Source organism: Thalassophryne amazonica, chromosome 19 (assembly GCF_902500255.1).
Source record: "Thalassophryne amazonica chromosome 19, fThaAma1.1, whole genome shotgun sequence".
Taxonomy (NCBI): Eukaryota; Metazoa; Chordata; class Actinopteri; order Batrachoidiformes; family Batrachoididae; genus Thalassophryne; species Thalassophryne amazonica.
The window spans coordinates 12,492,361-12,511,824 of NC_047121.1; the positions used below are offsets into that span (position 1 = coordinate 12,492,361).

Consider the following 19,464-nt stretch of genomic DNA (forward strand, 5'->3'; position numbering starts at 1 on the left):
TGTGGAGGTAGCAATAATGATTTTATTTGTAACTCTTTCGAGATAAATGCATTTGTCCTACGCATTGATCAGAATTCATTCAGATAAGTTGTCCTGCAGATCAGACACTCTGAAAAAGTTGGGAATACTCATTATTTTCTGGAGCTTGTGGACTTTCAACCAGCTTGTCTGTGCATGCACTTTAACGGCGGGACTTGGGCGAGAGGGATCACAGGTGCACAGGGAAGAGATGGCGACACTTCATCCTCAACTCCTTTAATGTTTATGTATATATGTATATATATATATATATATATATATATATATATATATATATATACCACACTACGGAACCATTTTGGGTCCTGCATGGCAGCCACTCAGTTGGATAACCTTTCTATCCCCACCTCAGGAAAGCAACCATCTACCTCCTGCAGCCAGGTGAGGCTGAGGCACTGTGTGCTGGAGTCAGGGTTTGTGACTGTCTTAGATCAGGGCAAAGATCCAGGCTTTTGATAATATTCTGGGCTCAGGCATCAGAAGTGCATGACTACATGGTGAAAGTGTCAAACTGTTATTCACTTACCTTGTCAGTGGCATTCATGTCTCTGGATCTTTTGCCTTTTAGATCAAGCTTTGGAGTCACAAGGTTGCTAGACAGAAGTGTTTGGCATTGCAGATATCTTTGCAGGAGAATGAAGGTCCAAGTCTTTAAGTTCCTGGTGATCCTGTCTTCTTGTATGATTGTGAGACTTCTGAGACCAGTGACCTAAGGCAACAACTAGACATCTTTGGTACTAGGTCTCTTCAGAGGATCTTTAGGTACCCCTGAAATGGCTGTGACAGATGCTCATGTTTCCCCAGGCTGTGATCGATGGTAACCTTTGAGAGGTGAGGATGGACTGGTTTTCTGACCTGATCCTAGTTACTTTGTATGTCTAAATAGTCTTTGGGTACTGCTGGAATGACTTTGTTTCAAGTGAGCTGTTTCTTCAGATGACCTTCAGAAGAACACGTACTGTTTGCATTGCAAGGGACCATCAGTTCTGACAGTACAGACATGATACATTTTCCCGAGTATGATTCAGCATGCAGGAGTTTCATTATTGTAGTCCTTGGTGCCAGGATGAGCGAGAGGGGCCAACCATATATCACCTGGCAGCAGCAGACAGGGATTATATTTAGAAGAAGGGGCTGGACCATTGGTCTGGGTCGGTGGGTGCCAATTTGGACCCAAGGCAGTTTGATGAGACGTGAAAATACAGAGCACCAGTCAAGCTCCTTGACATCACCTGGCCAGAAAATAAGCACTCGAAACCAAACTTAGTGTGCACAATTTTGGCAGCAGAAATTAGTGAAAATGATGTGTGTTACTATTTTACAAGTATTTTGTGTACTTTGCAACCAGTCTGCTCTGTGTAAGCCTGATCCTGCCAGATCTCAGAAGCTAAGCAGAGAGGCGCCTGGTTAGTACCTGGAAGAGAGACATGGTAGTGTGTATTTATTGGCTTGATGTAGTGTTGTACCATCTTGTTCCATTGTCCTCTGTATGGTGGAGAAGCGCAAGGGTCAACTGAAATGTTCTGCCTCCTGTGTAATTATTTCAATAACAAGCTTAAAGCTTGGCTCGTTCTCTGTGAGACACTGGCAGTAGTTTTCCATGTTGTCACCTTCTGTTTCCACACACTTACGCAAACCCCGGACAGGTTTTTGCATCCCATCAGTGAAGAACTCGGGTCTCTTCTCTCAAGACCGGTGCATTAATGTAACTGTGTACCTTCAGGTGCTCTTTGGGAAAAAGGAATCCGTTGGCTGGCATGAGATCCAGATTGATTGGCAGGTGTGGTTTTGGGTCATTGAAATGCATCCTGTGTTTGTCAACTAATTGTTTTTTTGTACGTGTTACCTATCGGTTGCAACTCTTCTACCAGCATTTGATGCTGTGCACCTGTGGTTGTTACTGGCCTGGTCATGCAGTCTGGTCGTGGCTGGATTTTTGCTCGTCAAACTCCTTGCCCACCTCCTGACTGTACTGATATCCACACAGGCCTCATCATCGACAACACTCATTCCTTGATGAATGTCCACGGCTTGTGCAGCTGTGGACATTCATCAAGAATGTCCTTACATCATGAGAACATCAGTAACGGCACAGTTTCAAACTCACGTCCATGTATGTTGCCACCTTTTGACAACTACTGTGCACGTTTTAAGTTGAAGGTGATTCTGCACAAGCCTGAAATTACAGGTGAAAGCCATTTGGTGTGGCAATAGTCAATAAAAACAGGAATATTCTTGTACAGATTGTACTTCATTATGTTGCTTGTTGATAAAATAACCACATTGGAGGCAGAACTTTTCAAACGACCCACCTCTGAATTTTAGCAATGATCTGTAACGTTTTTTTGTTGCACTTGTATCAAGGACTTTTGCAGCAATCAAGATTATGGTGTGTAGCCTCATGATTCTGCGTCACATTGGAAGGACTTTGGGAGAATTTGCTGTCCTTGTCAAAGGTCCAAAGTTTGGTTCATAGCACTGTTTGGAATATTTCCATCGACCTGCTTGTGTCACTAGTCCAAGATGGTTCAATACACAAAGAGGAATCAAGAGGGTCAGTCACAGTCTATACCAGGGGAATTCAACTTGTTCCAGAAAGGACAGAGAGGGTGCTGGTTTTCTTTGCAACCACCCACTCCACCAGGTGATTTCACTGATTAACATCACTTTGAGCAGATGGAATCAGTGAAATAGACTTAATAAATAGAAAGAAATAGAATAGAATAGAAATAGACAAAATAGACTTGAAAATCTATTTTGTGCAAATACTTAGCGACACCACATGGCGACTGCCAGTCAGAGTGAACAGGCAGTGTAACATCAGCTGGATGTTGGCTTTAACAAAATAATCCATCCATCCATCCATCATCCATTTTCTTCCGCTTATCCTAGGTCGGGTCGCGGGGGCAGCAGCTCAAGCAAAGCCGCCCAGACCTCCCGATCCACACACACCTTCCCCAGCACCTCCGGGGGAACCCCGAGGCATTCCCAAGCCAGCTGAGAGACGTAGTCCCTCCAGCGTGATCTGGGTCTTCCCCGGGGCCTCCTCCCGATGGGAGGTACCCGGAACACCTCTCCAGCAAGGCGTCCAGGGGGCATCCAGAAAAGATACCTCAGCTGGCCCTCTTTGACGTGGAGGAGCAGCGGCTCGCCCCCGAGCTCCTCCCGAGTGTCGGGAGGAGCAAAATAATCCAAGATGGCGGAATATGCGCCAACACAGCACAACACGTTTCTCATATATTTTGTAAATGTTAGCAAGAAATAAACACTTCTAAATGTAAAACCAAATCTGAAACCATATAACACCTGTGACGTGATTTACAAGACATCTTACAGAGATGTAGTGGGCAGGCCCCGGGAACACCCATCAAGCCAACTACGCGTTGCCATCATTTGTAGGTCATGTGACTGTGGGGTTATACACGGGAAAATATGGTAATAGTTGACTACCTCCAACACTGCCACATTAGTGCCTGTTGCAGACATTTTCACACTTACGATTCCAGTGTTTTCTTGGCGTTGAATCTGCCCACCTGTAGGGTCTCGCTGTGTTCATCAGGGCAATGGCTGGGGGGGGAGCTTCAGTCCAAAACGTGTCTTACCTCATGCTGCACACAATGTTTTGCTTGAGTTGGCTGACTCATCATCCAGGCATGCCTATAAAATTCGACCTGTTTTTAAAATTCTGTGTAATATTCTGCACCTGCAGCTTTGGCACGTGCCCTTTTGTTTTCCACACCTTCAAGTCCAACATCAAGCTGAAACAGCCCCATGTTGTAAAATGTAGCTTGAGGTGATGGTGAAGCCATGCAGTGGTGAGGAGGGAGTGAAATCATCGACAGCAGGCGTACACACAGAACCAGCAGCGGCGGAGTGTGTCCAACTCGTTGGTGAAATGACTGATGTGTGTGTGCATGCTGAAGACTTTGTAGAATCCTTGCTTGAACTCTCTCACCTGCTGTAGCTGCTGAGGAATAAGAATCTGGAGAACATTTGTTAGACATCACGAGGCCTGTGTCTGCTTTTCCTGCCCCCCACTAAAAGTCGACTTTAAAACAAGAATGTTATGTGAACATGATACTTAAAAAGGAGCTCTCTTTCTTGCCTTCTCTCAACTGTTGTTTCTTTCCTTCCTCAACATATGAATTCATCGTTCCTCTCATTAAACGATCATCACGTTTTCTTTCTCTCCCTGTCTCCCCCTTGTCTCCCCACCCCTCATCCCTTCAGTCAGCCCCGCACCCCAGGCGAGTTGCTTGCTCTTTTCCGCTACCCACGTGACCCCTACACAGTGGAGCAGGCCCGTGCTGGGGAGATCTTCGAGCAGACTCTGCTTCTGATCCAGAACCATGTCAACCAGGGTCTCATGGTGGACACCAACGGCACGGGTGAGCCTGATAAACTCGCACTTTGTACACTGATGAAACAAACAGGTGCTGTTAAGAAATCGAGGACTATCTTTGTTATTTCAACCATTCAACACATCTTTTAAGAGTTAAGTGTATATATGTTATATATATACATATGTATATATGTATATAACATATATATATATGTTCTGTGTTCATACAGAAAAACATTCACATGGGGTAATCTGTGGTTCCTTATCTTGGCAGGAGAATGAAGGTCCAAGTCATTAGGGTCTGAGTTGTTCCTGTCTTACGTCATTGTTGTGAGACTTTGATGTTAACCAGTGACTGAAGATAGTGACTGGATGTGTTTGGCACCAGGTGTCTTTATAGGATCCTTGGGTACTGCTGGAAGGACTTTGTGTCAAAAGAGTGGTTACTTGGGGGTAGGGAGGAGGACTTGATAAGTCCTCGCTGTGGCTTAACTTCTCTTTCATGAATGGAAAGTTATTGGAATGGAAATGAGTACAAAAACTTCATCCCGATTGGCAAAATTGTCACTGGTGCTTGGTAACTTCCGGGTGTTCGTAGTCTTACCAGCTTCAGTCATGATCAAGCATCTTTAAACAGGGTATTCCTAGTGAGTACAGATTTAAACTTGTTTGATCGTGCTCTATTGTGGTAAAAAAAATTCAATCCGAAGCAGCGTTTGTTGCATTTCTGGCCGAGGGCTCCTTACTTTTGTTTTCAGGTGGGTTGCCAGGTCTGCACTTTATAAGCCAGCCACAGTTGCCAGGCCTGCATTTTGTAAGACAGCCTGTTTGGAGGCAAGCCAGATTAAGCCGTTTCATCTCGTTTTCGCACTTTTTGGATCGTAGACAATCATAGCAGAATGGCGCCCTGTGGAATAGGAATTTCAGTGCATAAAAGGCAAGGGTACAAGCCTAAGCTGACCTTGCTGTGTGTGTCTGCGAATAACCTCAGGAGTCCCACAGGAGTCTGCTCTGTGTTTTACTGGTGTTCCAGGGTGGGTCCACTGGCATGTATTTGCTGTTAATTATGCTGTATTTCAGTGACTGCAATATAATCTGTGGAACAACTGAGTAGTGGAAGGAAACGATTCAGAGGGGCTCAGGCATTTGAATGAGAATGACATCTTATGTTGTTTTCGGTGAACTTCAGTTGTTTGTCAAAGCCATTTCTTACATTTCCTGACGTGAAGTAACAGTCAAACGTTTGGATGCATTTTCCCATTTAATAGAATGGAAAACCTTTGACTGGTATTGACTCATGAATGAAGTGTATTTGGTGCACCCTTACTGGCACCCATGAAGATCCCTTGGGAAATGCCAGGCATGCCAAACAGCTCCAGTGGAGCTGTTCGAGGGCCAACACATCAGACTGTGACTGTTCTGGGTAGCATCCAGTTCTGAATGGGGAAACTGCAAACTGTGAGTTGGACACTCCTGAGACTTCTCTCACTGCCACTTCCATGGTCAAATATCGTCACCTTACTAAAATAATGGCTTAAGTCATAACTTAGGCCATTATTTTAGGAAGGTGATGATATATATTTATTTTTTATTGTAGCTTGCGCTCTACTCCTTGCAGTGCATAATGCAGTTATTTCTATCTGCAAATTTCAACATCTGTGTTCAGATACAGCCAGGTCCATATGTTTTTGTAAAGTGACAATTTTTGTCATCTTGCCTCTGTACATGTAACACAGTCAATCAATCAATTCAATCAATCAATTTTTTTATATAGCGCCAAATCACAACAAACAGTTGCCCCAAGGCGCTTTATATTGTAAGGCAAGGCCATACAATAATTATGTAAAACCCCAACGGTCAAAACGACCCCCTGTGAGCAAGCACTTGGCTACAGTGGAAAGGAAAAACTCCCTTTTAACAGGAAGAAACCTCCAGCAGAACCAGGCTCAGGGAGGGGCAGTCTTCTGCTGGGACTGGTTGGGGCTGAGGGAGAGAACCAGGAAAAAGACATGCTGTGGAGGGGAGCAGAGATCGATCACTAATGATTAAATGCAGAGTGGTGCATACAGAGCAAAAAGAGAAAGAAACAGTGCATCATGGGAACCCCCAGCAGTCTACGTCTATAGCAGCATAACTAAGGGATGGTTCAGGGTCACCTGATCCAGCCCTAACTATAAGCTTTAGCAAAAAGGAAAGTTTTAAGCCTAATCTTAAAAGTAGAGAGGGTGTCTGTCTCCCTGATCTGAATTGGGAGCTGGTTCCACAGGAGAGGAGCCTGAAAGCTGAAGGCTCTGCCTCCCATTCTACTCTTACAAACCCTAGGAACTACAAGTAAGCCTGCAGTCTGAGAGCGAAGCGCTCTATTGGGGTGATATGGTACTACGAGGTCCCTAAGATAAGATGGGACCTGATTATTCAAAACCTTATAAGTAAGAAGAAGAATTTTAAATTCTATTCTAGAATTAACAGGAAGCCAATGAAGAGAGGCCAATATGGGTGAGATATGCTCTCTCCTTCTAGTCCCCGTCAGTACTCTAGCTGCAGCATTTTGAATTAACTGAAGGCTTTTTAGGGAACTTTTAGGACAACCTGATAATAATGAATTACAATAGTCCAGCCTAGAGGAAATAAATGCATGAATTAGTTTTTCAGCATCACTCTGAGACAAGACCTTTCTGATTTTAGAGATATTGCGTAAATGCAAAAAAGCAGTCCTACATATTTGTTTAATATGCGCTTTGAATGACATATCCTGATCAAAAATGACTCCAAGATTTCTCACAGTATTACTAGAGGTCAGGGTAATGCCATCCAGAGTAAGGATCTGGTTAGACACCATGTTTCTAAGATTTGTGGGGCCAAGTACAATAACTTCAGTTTTATCTGAGTTTAAAAGCAGGAAATTAGAGGTCATCCATGTCTTTATGTCTGTAAGACAATCCTGCAGTTTAGCTAATTGGTGTGTGTCCTCTGGCTTCATGGATAGATAAAGCTGGGTATCATCTGCGTAACAATGAAAATTTAAGCAATATCGTCTAATAATACTGCCTAAGGGAAGCATGTATAAAGTGAATAAAATTGGTCCTAGCACAGAACCTTGAGGAACTCCATAATTAACTTTAGTCTGTGAAGAAGATTCCCCATTTACATGAACAAATTGTAATCTATTAGACAAATATGATTCAAACCACCGCAGCGCAGTGCCTTTAATACCTATGGCATGCTCTAATCTCTGTAATAAAATTTTATGGTCAACAGTATCAAAAGCAGCACTGAAGTCTAACAGAACAAGCACAGAGATGAGTCCACTGTCCGAGGCCATAAGAAGATCATTTGTAACCTTCACTAATGCTGTTTCTGTACTATGATGAATTCTAAAACCTGACTGAAACTCTTCAAATAGACCATTCCTCTGCAGATGATCAGTTAGCTGTTTTACAACTACCCTTTCAAGAATTTTTGAGAGAAAAGGAAGGTTGGAGATTGGCCTATAATTAGCTAAGATAGCTGGGTCAAGTGATGGCTTTTTAAGTAATGGTTTAATTACTGCCACCTTAAAAGCCTGTGGTACATAGCCAACTAACAAAGATAGATTGATCATATTTAAGATCAAAGCATTAAATAATGGTAGGGCTTCCTTGAGCAGCCTGGTAGGAATGGGGTCTAATAAACATGTTGATGGTTTGGATGAAGTAACTAATGAAAATAACTCAGACAGAACAATCGGAGAGAAAGAGTCTAACCAAATACCGGCATCACTGAAAGCAGCCAAAGATAACGATACGTCTTTGGGATGGTTATGAGTAATTTTTTCTCTAATAGTTAAAATTTTGTTAGCAAAGAAAGTCATGAAGTCATTACTAGTTAAAGTTAATGGAATACTCATGTTATGTGTCGGACGCAGCTCGGAGAACCGACCAGCGTTTGAAGGACCCAGTATGAAATAAGCAGAGCACGGTTCAAAGGCTAACTGAATTTAATACATAACAGTGATAATATAATAACAAAAAGGTGCGGCCTGGCGTGGTGCGCTCCCAGCAGCGCTAACGGTCCGGAGCCAGAAGCTGTTTCGGACCCAAGGACCCCGCCGACACCCCCCAGGTGGCCGCAACAACCGAGTCTGTGAAAGAAGGAACCATTATGTGAGTCCACACTCTACACACAGAACACTTAAAGGTGTACAAACAGCAAACACTTCCTGGCTTGATTACTGATCAGCTTCCCAACCTGCAGGCATGGAACATCCAGTTCACAAAACTCCACTGCAGTGGAAGCTGATACATGACTAACAAACAGCTCAATACAATAAGGTGTGAGGGACACCACATTTACTGACTGTATAACTGTTAGTCACAAAATCTAACGTACCTCAGGAAGTGTGCTGACGAGCGTGAAACCTCACCCCCTCCTCTTTCACAGACTGTGCATCAAACCTGGACGTTCTCAGCATCCGCTGCTGATGAGATGGCTCCCGAGACGACGATCTCACCCGTCTGGTCACAAGGTCGAGTCTCTGGCAAATACACACTGTGCACTCCAGGCTTAAATGCCAACATGTTCCAATCCATCCAGATGCACCACAGCTGTGAGTCCTGACGAGTCGCAGGTGATCAGGGTGAGGTCCTGACAGCCTCAGCAACACAGCCACTCAGTCCCAAACGCACGCCACCTGGGAGGAAAACCAAAAGACAGAAACAAACCGGCAGCCAGGCCCCCCCAGCCATATAACAACTCAGCTCAATAGAGCTCTGACTCTTTGTCAGCCTGGCTACAGTGCTGAAAAGAAACCTGGGGTTGTTCTTATTTTCTTCAATTAGTGATGAGTAGAAAGATGTCCTAGCTTTACGGAGGGCTTTTTTATAGAGCAACAGACTCTTTTTCCAGGCTAAGTGAAGATCTTCTAAATTAGTGAGACGCCATTTCCTCTCCAACGTACGGGTTATCTGCTTTAAGCTACGAGTTTGTGAGTTATACCACGGAGTCAGGCACTTCTGATTTAAAGCTCTCTTTTTTAGAGGAGCTACAGCATCCAAAGTTGTCTTCAATGAGGATGTAAAACTACTGACGAGATACTCTATCTCACTTACAGAGTTTAGGTAGCTACTCTGCACTGTGTTGGTATATGGCATTAGAGAACATAAAGAAGGAATCATATCCTTAAACCTAGTTACAGCGCTTTCTGAAAGACTTCTAGTGTAATGAAACTTATTCCCCACTGCTGGGTAGTCCATCAGAGTAAATGTAAATGTTATTAAGAAATGATCAGACAGAAGGGAGTTTTCAGGGAATACTGTTAAGTCTTCTATTTCCATACCATAAGTCAGAACAAGATCTAAGATATGATTAAAGTGGTGGGTGGACTCATTTACTTTTTGAGCAAAGCCAATAGAGTCTAATAATACACTCAACAAAATATAAACGCAACACTTTTGGTTTTGCTCCCATTTTGTATGAGATGAACTCAAAGATCTAAAACTTTTTCCACATACACAATATCACCATTTCCCTCAAATATTGTTCACAAACCAGTCTAAGTCTGTGATAGTGAGCACTTCTCCTTTGCTGAGATAATCCATCCCACCTCACAGGTGTGCCATATCAAGATGCTGATTAGACACCATGATTAGTGCACAGGTGTGCCTTAGACTGTCCACAATAAAAGGCCACTCTGAAAGGTGCAGTTTTATCACACAGCACAATGCCACAGATGTCGCAAGATTTGAGCAAGCGTGCAGTTGGCATGCTGACAGCAGGAATGTCAACCAGAGCTGTTGCTCGTGTTTTGAATGTTCATTTCTCTACCATAAGCCGTCTCCAAAGGCATTTCAGAGAATTTGGCAGTACATCCAACCAGCCTCACAACCGCAGACCACGTGTAACCACACCAGCCCAGGACCTCCACATCCAGCATGTTCACCTCCAAGATCGTCTGAGACCAGCCACTCGGACAGCTGCTGAAACAATCGGTTTGCATAACCAAAGAATTTCTGCACAAACTGTCAGAAACCGTCTCAGGAAAGCTCATCTGCATGCTCGTCGTCCTCATCGGGGTCTCGACCTGACTCCAGTTAGTCATCGTAACGGACTTGAGTGGGCAAATGCTCACATTCGCTGGCGTTTGGCACGTTGCAGAGATGTTCTCTTCACGGATGAATCCCGGTTCACACTGTCCAGGGCAGATGGCAGACAGCGTGTGTGGCGTCGTGTGGGTGAGCGGTTTTCTGATGTCAATGTTGTGGATCGAGTGGCCCATGGTGGCGGTGGGGTTATGGTATGGGCAGGCGTCTGTTATGGACGAAGAACACAGGTGCATTTTATTGATGGCATTTTGAATGCACAGAGATACTGTGACGAGATCCTGAGGCCCATTGTTGTGCCATACATCCAAGAACATCACCTCATGTTGCAGCAGGATAATGCACGGCCCCATGTTGCAAGGATCTGTACACAATTCTTGGAAGCTGAAAATGTCCCAGTTCTTGCATGGCCGGCATACTCACCGGACATGTCACCCATTGAGCATGTTTGGGATGCTCTGGACCGGCGTATACGACAGCGTGTACCAGTTCCTGCCAATATCCAGCAACTTCGCACAGCCATTGAAGAGGAGTGGACCAACATTCCACAGGCCACAATTGACAACCTGATCAACTCTATAAGGAGATGTGTTGCACTGCATGAGGCAAATGGTGGTCACACCAGATACTGACTGGTATCCCCCCCAATAAAACAAAACTGCATCTTTCAGAGTGGCCTTTTATTGTGGGCAGTCTAAGGCACACCTGTGCACTAATCATGGTGTCTAATCAGCATCTTGATATGGCACACCTGTGAGGTGGGATGGATTATCTCAGCAAAGGAGAAGTGCTCACTATCACAGATTTAGACTGGTTTGTGAACAATATTTGAGGGAAATGGTGATATTGTGTATGTGGAAAAAGTTTTAGATCTTTGAGTTCATCTCATACAAAATGGGAGCAAAACCAAAAGTGTTGCGTTTATATTTTTGTTGAGTGTAGATTAAATGCAGTGTTGAGGCTGTCATTCTCAGCATCTGTGTGGATGTTAAAATCGCCCACTATAATTATCTTATCTGAGCTAAGCACTAAGTCAGACAAAAGGTCTGAAAATTCACAGAGAAACTCACAGTAACGACCAGGTGGACGATAGATAATAACAAATAAAACTGGTTTTTGGGACTTCCAATTTGGACGGACAAGACTAAGAGTCAAGCTTTCAAATGAATTAAAGCTCTGTCTGGGTTTTTGATTAATTAATAAGCTGGAATGGAAGATTGCTGCTAATCCTCCGCCCCGGCCCGTGCTACGAGCATTCTGACAGTTAGTGTGACTCGGGGGTGTTGACTCATTTAAACTAACATATTCATCCTGCTGTAACCAGGTTTCTGTAAGGCAGAATAAATCAATATGTTGATCAATTATTATATCATTTACCAACAGGGACTTAGAAGAGAGAGACCTAATGTTTAATAGACCACATTTAACTGTTTTAGTCTGTGGTGCAGTTGAAGGTGCTATATTATTTTTTCTTTTTGAATTTTTATGCTTAAATAGATTTTTGCTGGTTATTGGTAGTCTGGGAGCAGGCACCGTCTCTACGGGGATGGGGTAATGAGGGGATGGCAGGGGGAGAGAAGCTGCAGAGAGGTGTGTAAGACTACAACTCTGCTTCCTGGTCCCAACCCTGGATAGTCACGGTTTGGAGGATTTAAGAAAATTGGCCAGATTTCTAGAAATGAGAGCTGCTCCATCCAAAGTGGGATGGATGCCGTCTCTCCTAACAAGACCAGGTTTTCCCCAGAAGCTTTGCCAATTATCTATGAAGCCCACCTCATTTTTTGGACACCACTCAGACAGCCAGCAATTCAAGGAGAACATGCGGCTAAACATGTCACTCCCGGTCTGATTGGGGAGGGGCCCAGAGAAAACTACAGAGTCCGACATTGTTTTTGCAAAGTTACACACCGATTTAATGTTAATTTTAGTGACCTCCGATTGGCGTAACCGGGTGTCATTACTGCCGACGTGAATTACAATCTTACCAAATTTACGCTTAGCCTTAGCCAGCAGTTTCAAATTTCCTTCAATGTCGCCTGCTCTGGCCCCCGGAAGACAATTGACTATGGTTGCTGGTGTCGCTAACTTCACATTTCGCAAAACAGAGTCGCCAATAACCAGAGTTTGATCCTCGGCGGGTGTGTCGTCGAGTGGGGAAAAACGGTTAGAGATGTGAACGGGTTGGCGGTGTACACGGGGCTTCTGTTTAGGGCTACGCTTCCTCCTCACAGTCACCTAGTCAGCCTGCTTTCCCGGCTGCTCGGGATCTGCCAGGGGGTAACTAACGGCGGCTAAGCTACCTTGGTCCGCACCGACTACAGGGGCCTGGCTAGCTGTAGAATTTTCCACGGTGCGGAGCCGAGTCTCCAATTCGCCCAGCCTGGCCTCCAAAGCTACGAATAAGCTACACTTATTACAAGTACTGTTACTGCTAAAGGAGGCCGAGGAATAACTAAACATTTCACACCCAGAGCAGAAAAGTGCGGGAGAGACAGGAGAAGCCGCCATGCTAAATCGGCTAAGAGCTAGTAGCTACGCTAAGCTAGCGGATTCCTAAAAACACGCAAAGTGAATAATGTGTAAATAATTTAGAGGTGATTCAGCAGAAGGAGTGCTTTAGTTAAGGCACGTAAAGATTACACTGGGAAACAAATCGTAATCTAGATAACTAGATCAATCTAACTGCGCAGATTAAACAGCTAACAGATACAGAAAAACACCGCTGTGCTCCGGAACAGGAAGTGATACAATACCGCAGTGAGAGCCAACCACCAGTAGAGGCAAGCAAGAGTGGAACTGAACTGAACTGGTCTCCATGGGGTGATGTCCCGCCTTGCTCGGGTGGTCTTCTGATCTTGGGCTTTGGTGTCTGGGGTGGGGTTCGAGGTGGATTGGGGGCTGGGGGGAGTTTGGAGGGGTCCTCCTGCCTACGCTGGGGGGACTTGGGTGTTGGGGGGGCCTTGTGTGCTTCCTGGCCCCGGGGGTTGGGTCTCGCCTCTTGTCTGGGGGCCGGGCCCCGCCCTCGTATGGCTCGGTGGTCCCTGCCCATGCTTTGGATCCGGTTGCAGTGGCTCCATTGCCCCCGTCTTTGCTGCCGCTCGCTCCCGCCTTCGTGGGCCAGGGCCTTGGTGGTCCCCCCATTGGTGGGCTTATGCCGGCGCCCTGCGTGCTTCCCTTGTGTATGGGGCTGCTCCCTGTGCCTCCATGCGGGGGGTTTGTCGGGGGTGCGTTCCGGTGCCATCGGGCTGCTCCCTTGTTGGTTTGCTGTGCTGCCCCAGTGGCTCTGGGGGCTGCCCTTCCTGGCCCCTGTGCCCTTCCGCTGCCCTTTTTCTCCTGCCTTCTCCTTGGGCCCTGCGTCCTAGACCCATTTCCGTCATTGGTCGTGGCCGGCCGTATGGCTTCTGACGTGCCGGAATGGTCCATGTCATATGGTAAGGTTCTGTTCTTTTGTCTTTGTTGGGAAGGTGTCGTAGCACGGACCCACAACAGGGGGCGCAAATGAACGGACAATGAATAAGCCAAAAAGGTAACAATTTAATGTTGCGATAATACACAACGAAACGTACTGTAATCTGCACAGTCAATTTAACACCAGGTGACGTGTGGGCAGGCTCGAAGATAGAAAACCCCCGACGAGAGAGAAGCTGCGTCCCACACGGCTTCCACCACCAACGGTCTGAAGAACACCGGAGCCGCCAAGTCCCGAGTCCCCAGGTGGCCTCTGTCTTCGGCTGTCGACCCTGGTACTGCTGGCAGAAAGCAGAAATATGATGAGTGAGTGTGAGTCCGCACACTCAGTAAATCCACAGTTAACGAGGGAGGAAGCGCCTCCACCTCCAAGCACACACTCGTGCAGCTCCTGTTTGAGCACTTATCTGGGTGGGAGGTGTTGCGAAGCCGTCGCTGAACACCTCAAACGCCACCTCCACAGACGAGTCTCACCGACAGGAAAACGGCTGCAGAGAAGAGTTTAGACAGATACACAGTCTTAAGTTCACAGAGAAATTACCTTGGTAATGGTAGTCGATTTCTCGGCGGGGAGGTGGAGTTGCAGTCCGGCTTTTATGGTGGTGATGATGAACGAGTGACAGCTGGTGCAGAGGATGAGTGACAGCTGTCACTTCTTCTGGGTCTGGCGCCCTCTCGTGCTTGGAGCCCGCACTCCAAGCAGGGCGCCCTCTGGTGGTGGTGGGCCAGCAGTACCTCCTCTTCAGCGGCCCACACAACAGTCTTGGCCCAACACACCAGCCACAGTAGTGATCGTATATTTAGGTGTGATCTGGGTCTCTGTGTGTGGTTGGTTGCGTGTTTGTGGCCGTCACCACAATTCGGTTTTGGGTGTTCTCAAGGGGAATCAAGACTCTGGTGTCCTAGATTAGGGTATGGATCTTCACTAATTAGACAACAGACTGTTGCTGTCACTGTTTGTTCATGTGTGGTGGTTGGCCTGGTATGTTGTATAGTTGGGGCCCCATCTCCTCGGTGTCTCACTTCAGTTACTGCCTTCACCACTTGTCTTTTGTTCTTGTCTGTCTGTGTTGTTTTGGTGGTCAGCCCTTGACAGAAGTTGTGAGTTGGCTTTGAGTAGGAGGTTGTAGGCTGATCAGGAAGGGCGGATGGGGTTCACACATGCACACCACGTTCACTCACGCACTACATACCTTCTGTCTTGCAAGAATAAATTGCATATATGTGTATTAATGTTCAGAAATGGTTCTGCCAATGTGGCATTTACCATTACTATATATGCAGTGGGGGAAAAAAAAGTCTGGACTTTAAAGTCTCTACAGAATCTGACTGTTTTATTGACACAGGAAGAACAGTCCACAGAATAGGGGCACGATAAGAGAAAGCTCTGTGACCCACAGACTTTTTATTCACCATAGGGACACAAAGTAGTCCTGCACCCTGAGAATGCAAAGCCCGGGCTGGTACGTAGGGTTTAACTAGGTCAGCTAAGTAGAGAAGGGGCCAGTCCATGAACAGTTTTATAGGTTAGTAGCAGATCCTTAAAATCTGATCTCTCTGGGACAGGAAGCCAGTGAAGATATGCCGAAATGAGTGTAATGTGGTCAACCTTTGTGCTTCCTGTCAGAGGTATGGCAGCAGCCTTTTGAACCAATTGGACACCCCTAATGCTGGACTGTGGTAAACCAGAAAATATGGTCTCTGAATCCATTGCAAGTGGAAGATCATTCACCACTTTAGTGAGAGCTGTCTCTGTGGAATGATATTTTCTAAGAACAGACTGCAGTGGCTCAAAAAGATTATTCTCAGTAAGGTGGTCTACGAGCTGCTGTGAAACCACCTTTTCCAGCATTTCAGAGCAAAATGATAGATTTGACATCAGCTTATGTTTTTTTCAACATACTAGGGTCAAGATTAGATTTTTTAAGTAATGGTTTAGGCACTGCAGATTTGAAACATTTAGGAGCAGATCTAGAGGTCTGGGGGTGGTACCCGGACGAGAGACTCACGGTGGCCCCCAGCTCCTTGCAGAAACTATTCCACACCTGTGAAGAGAACTGGGGACCACGATCTGATACAACGTCCGATGGTATCCCATGCAGCCGCATGACGTGGTGGACCAGGAGGTCTGCCGTCTCCTGGGCCGTCGGGAGCTTCGGGAGGGCCACGAAGTGGGCCGCCTTGGAGAACCGGTCCACTATCGTGAGAATCACGGTGTTGCCCTGGGACGGCGGGAGGCCCGTGATGAAATCCAGGCCGATGTGAGACCAGGGGCGATGAGGCACTGGCAGGGGTTGGAGGAGGCCCGTCGTCCTCCGATGGTCTGCCTTGCCCCTGGCGCAGATGGTACAGGCCTGGACGTAGTCCCGGACGTCGGTTTCCAGAGACGCCCACCAGAAGCGCTGCTGGACTACTGCCACGGTCCTACGCACTCCGGGATGACAGGACAGCTTGGACCCGTGACAGAAGTCCAATACGGCAGCTCTTGCCTCTGGTGGGGCGTACAGTCGGTTCTTGGGGCCAGTCCCCGGGTCCGGGCTCCTTGTCAGGGCCTCCCGGACGGTCTTCTCCACGTCCCAGGTGAGGGTGGCCACGACAGTGGACTCGGGGATGATGGTCTCGGTGGGGTTCGACAGCCCCGCTTTGGCTTCTTCTTCGTGCACCCGGGACAATGCATCTGGTTTTTGGTTCTTGGTCCTGGGGCGATACGTGATCTGGAAGTCAAAGCGCCCGAAGAACAGAGACCAGCGGGCTTGCCTGGGGTTCAGCCGCTTGGCGGTCCGGATGTACTCCAGGTTCCGACGGTCCGTGAAAACCGTGAAGGGCAACGATGCCCCCTCCAGCAGGTGTCTCCACTCTTCAAGAGCCTCCTTCACCGCAAGAAGTTCCCGATTGCCGACGTCATAGTTCCGTTCAGCGGGGGTCAACCTCCGGGAATAGAAGGCACAAGGATGGAGAACCTTATCAGCCTCCACGCTCTGGGACAGCACGGCTCCTATCCCTGAGTCAGAGGCGTCCACTTCTACTATGTACTGGCGATCAGGATCAGGCTGCACCAGAACTGGTGCAGTCGAGAACCGGCGTTTCAACTCCTGGAACGCGGCTTCGCACCGATCCGACCAGGCGAAGGGGACCTTGGTGGAGGTCAGGGCAGTCAGGGGGCTAACTACCTGACTGTAACCTTTAATGAACCTCCTGTAGAAATTTGCAAAGCCTAGGAACTGCTGTAGTTTCCTGCGGCTTGTTGGTTGGGGCCAATCTCTCACCGCCGCAACCTTAGCCGGATCAGGGGCGACGGAGTTGGAGGAGATGATGAACCCCAGGAAGGACAAAGAAGTGCGGTGGAACTCGCACTTCTCGCCCTTCACAAACAGCCGGTTCTCCAACAACCGCTGTAGGACCTGACGTACATGCTGGACATGGGTCTCAGGGTCCGGGGAAAAGATGAGTATATCGTCCAGATATACGAAGACGAACCGATGCAGGAAGTCCCGCAAGACGTCATTTACCAAAGCTTGGAACATCGCGGGGGCGTTAGTGAGGCCGAACGGCATGACCAGGTACTCAAAATGACCTAACGGGGTGTTGAATGCCGTCTTCCATTCGTCTCCCTTCCGGATCCGAACCCCGTGGTACGCGTTTCTAAGATCCATTTTAGTGAAAATTTGGGCTCCATGCAGGGGCGTGAACACTGAATCCAACAGAGGTAACGGGTATCGGTTGCGAACCGTGATCTCGTTCAGCCCTCTGTAATCAATGCATGGACGGAGTCCGCCGTCTTTTTTACCCACAAAAAAGAAACCAGCACCCATCGGGGAGGTGGAGTTCCGGATCAGCCCGGCAGCTAAGGAGTCCCGGATGTAGGTCTCCATTGATTCGCGTTCCGGACGTGAGAGGTTGTACAACCTACTGGACAGGTACTCAGCGCCCGGGACCAAATCGATGGCACAATCATACGGTCAGTGAGGGGGAAGAGTGAGCGCCAGATCTTTGCTGAAAACGTCAGCAAGATCATGGTACTCCTTTGGCACCGCCGATAGATTGGGGGGGACTTTGACCTCCTCATTAGCCGTAGTGCCGGGAGGGACCGAGGATCCTAAACACTCCCGGTGGCAGGTTTCGCTCCACTGCGTGACAACCCCGGACGGCCAATCTATCCGGGGATTGTGCTTCACCATTCGTGGAAAGCCCAAAATCACTCGGGAGGTAGAAGGTGTTACATGGAACACTATCTCCTCCCCTGTGATTCCCAGACACAACCAAAGTCACTGGTTGTGTCTGATGTGTGATTAATGGAAGCAGGGTGCCATCTAGTGCTCGCACCCGCAATGGTGTCGGCAGAGCCACCAGAGGGAGCCCTACTTCCTTTACCCATCTGCTGTCCAGCAGATTCCCTTCAGACCCCGTGTCTACCAGTGCTGGGGCGTGAAGGGTTAAATCCCCACAAAGGATTGTTACTGGGATTCGTGCAGATTTGCGGGGTTTTCCCGCGTGCGTGTTATGGCCCACCCTTAGCCCAGTTTCTAAGGACGGGCGTTGTAGTTTGACTGTTTGGGGGCAGTCCTTCTGCATGTGCTCGCAAGAGCCGCAGACAAAACACTCCCCGCGGGCCAGCCTCCTTTGTCTGATATTTGATCTTAATTTGGCCCTGCTCGTGTCCATAGCCTCCTCAGCAGGGGGGGCTGTAGCCACACGGAGCTCTCTGGCAGTGAAGCGTGGGGACGACGTCACCTTGTCGGAACCGGAAGGGGGAGGGACGGCTCGTGCCCGGTCACGCCCCCCGGCCTGCTCCCGACGATGCTCGTTTAAACAGTTGTCTAAGCGTATAACTAAATCGACAAGCCCGTCAAAATCCTGCGGTTCCTCCTTAGCCAGTAGGTGCTCCTTAAGGACCGGGGACAGTCCGTTTACAAAGGCGGCGCGGAGCGCAACGTTATTCCAGCCGGACCTCGCTGCCGCGATGCGGAAGTCGACTGCATACTCGGCTGTGCTACGGCGCCCCTGTCTCATCGACAGCAGCACGTTCGAAGCGGTCTCGCCTCTGTTGGGATGATCAAACTCTTGTTTGAACTCCCGTACAAACCCAGTATAAGACGTTAGGAGCCGTGAATTCTGCTCCCAAAGCGCCGTAGCCCATGTGCGTGCCTCTCCTCGAAGCAAATTAATAACATAAGCCACCCGGCTAGCGTCTGATGCGTACATGACAGGGCGCTGTGAAAAGACGAGCGAACACTGCATGAGGAAGTCCGCGCACGTCTCGACACAGCCCCCGTACGGTTCCGGAGGGCTTATGTATGCTTCAGGGGATGGTGGGGGGGTTCGTTGAATGACCAGTGGAACGTCTGATACAGGACCAGCCAGAGGAGTGGCTGCAGCAGCGCCCTGATCGCGCGCTTCCACCCTGGCGGTGAGAGCCTCCACCCTCCGATTAAGGAGGACATTCTGCTCGGTCACTAAATCTAACCGAGCCGTGAAGGCGGTTAAGATCTGCTGCAGCTCACTCAACACGCCTCCCGCTGACGCCTGCGCTCCTGGCTC

General features: G+C 47.8%; 1 protein-coding gene across 1 annotated transcript in view; it reads left to right on the forward strand.

Moving 5' to 3' along the window:
* LOC117501062 (peroxidasin homolog) overlaps window positions 1-19,464 on the forward strand; it is a 187,364-nt gene that overhangs the window by 134,720 nt on the left and 33,180 nt on the right. The window contains exon 15 of the mRNA XM_034159863.1: window positions 4,270-4,427. Coding sequence (XP_034015754.1) covers window positions 4,270-4,427 — 158 coding nt within the window. The remainder of the gene's footprint in view (window positions 1-4,269; window positions 4,428-19,464) is intronic.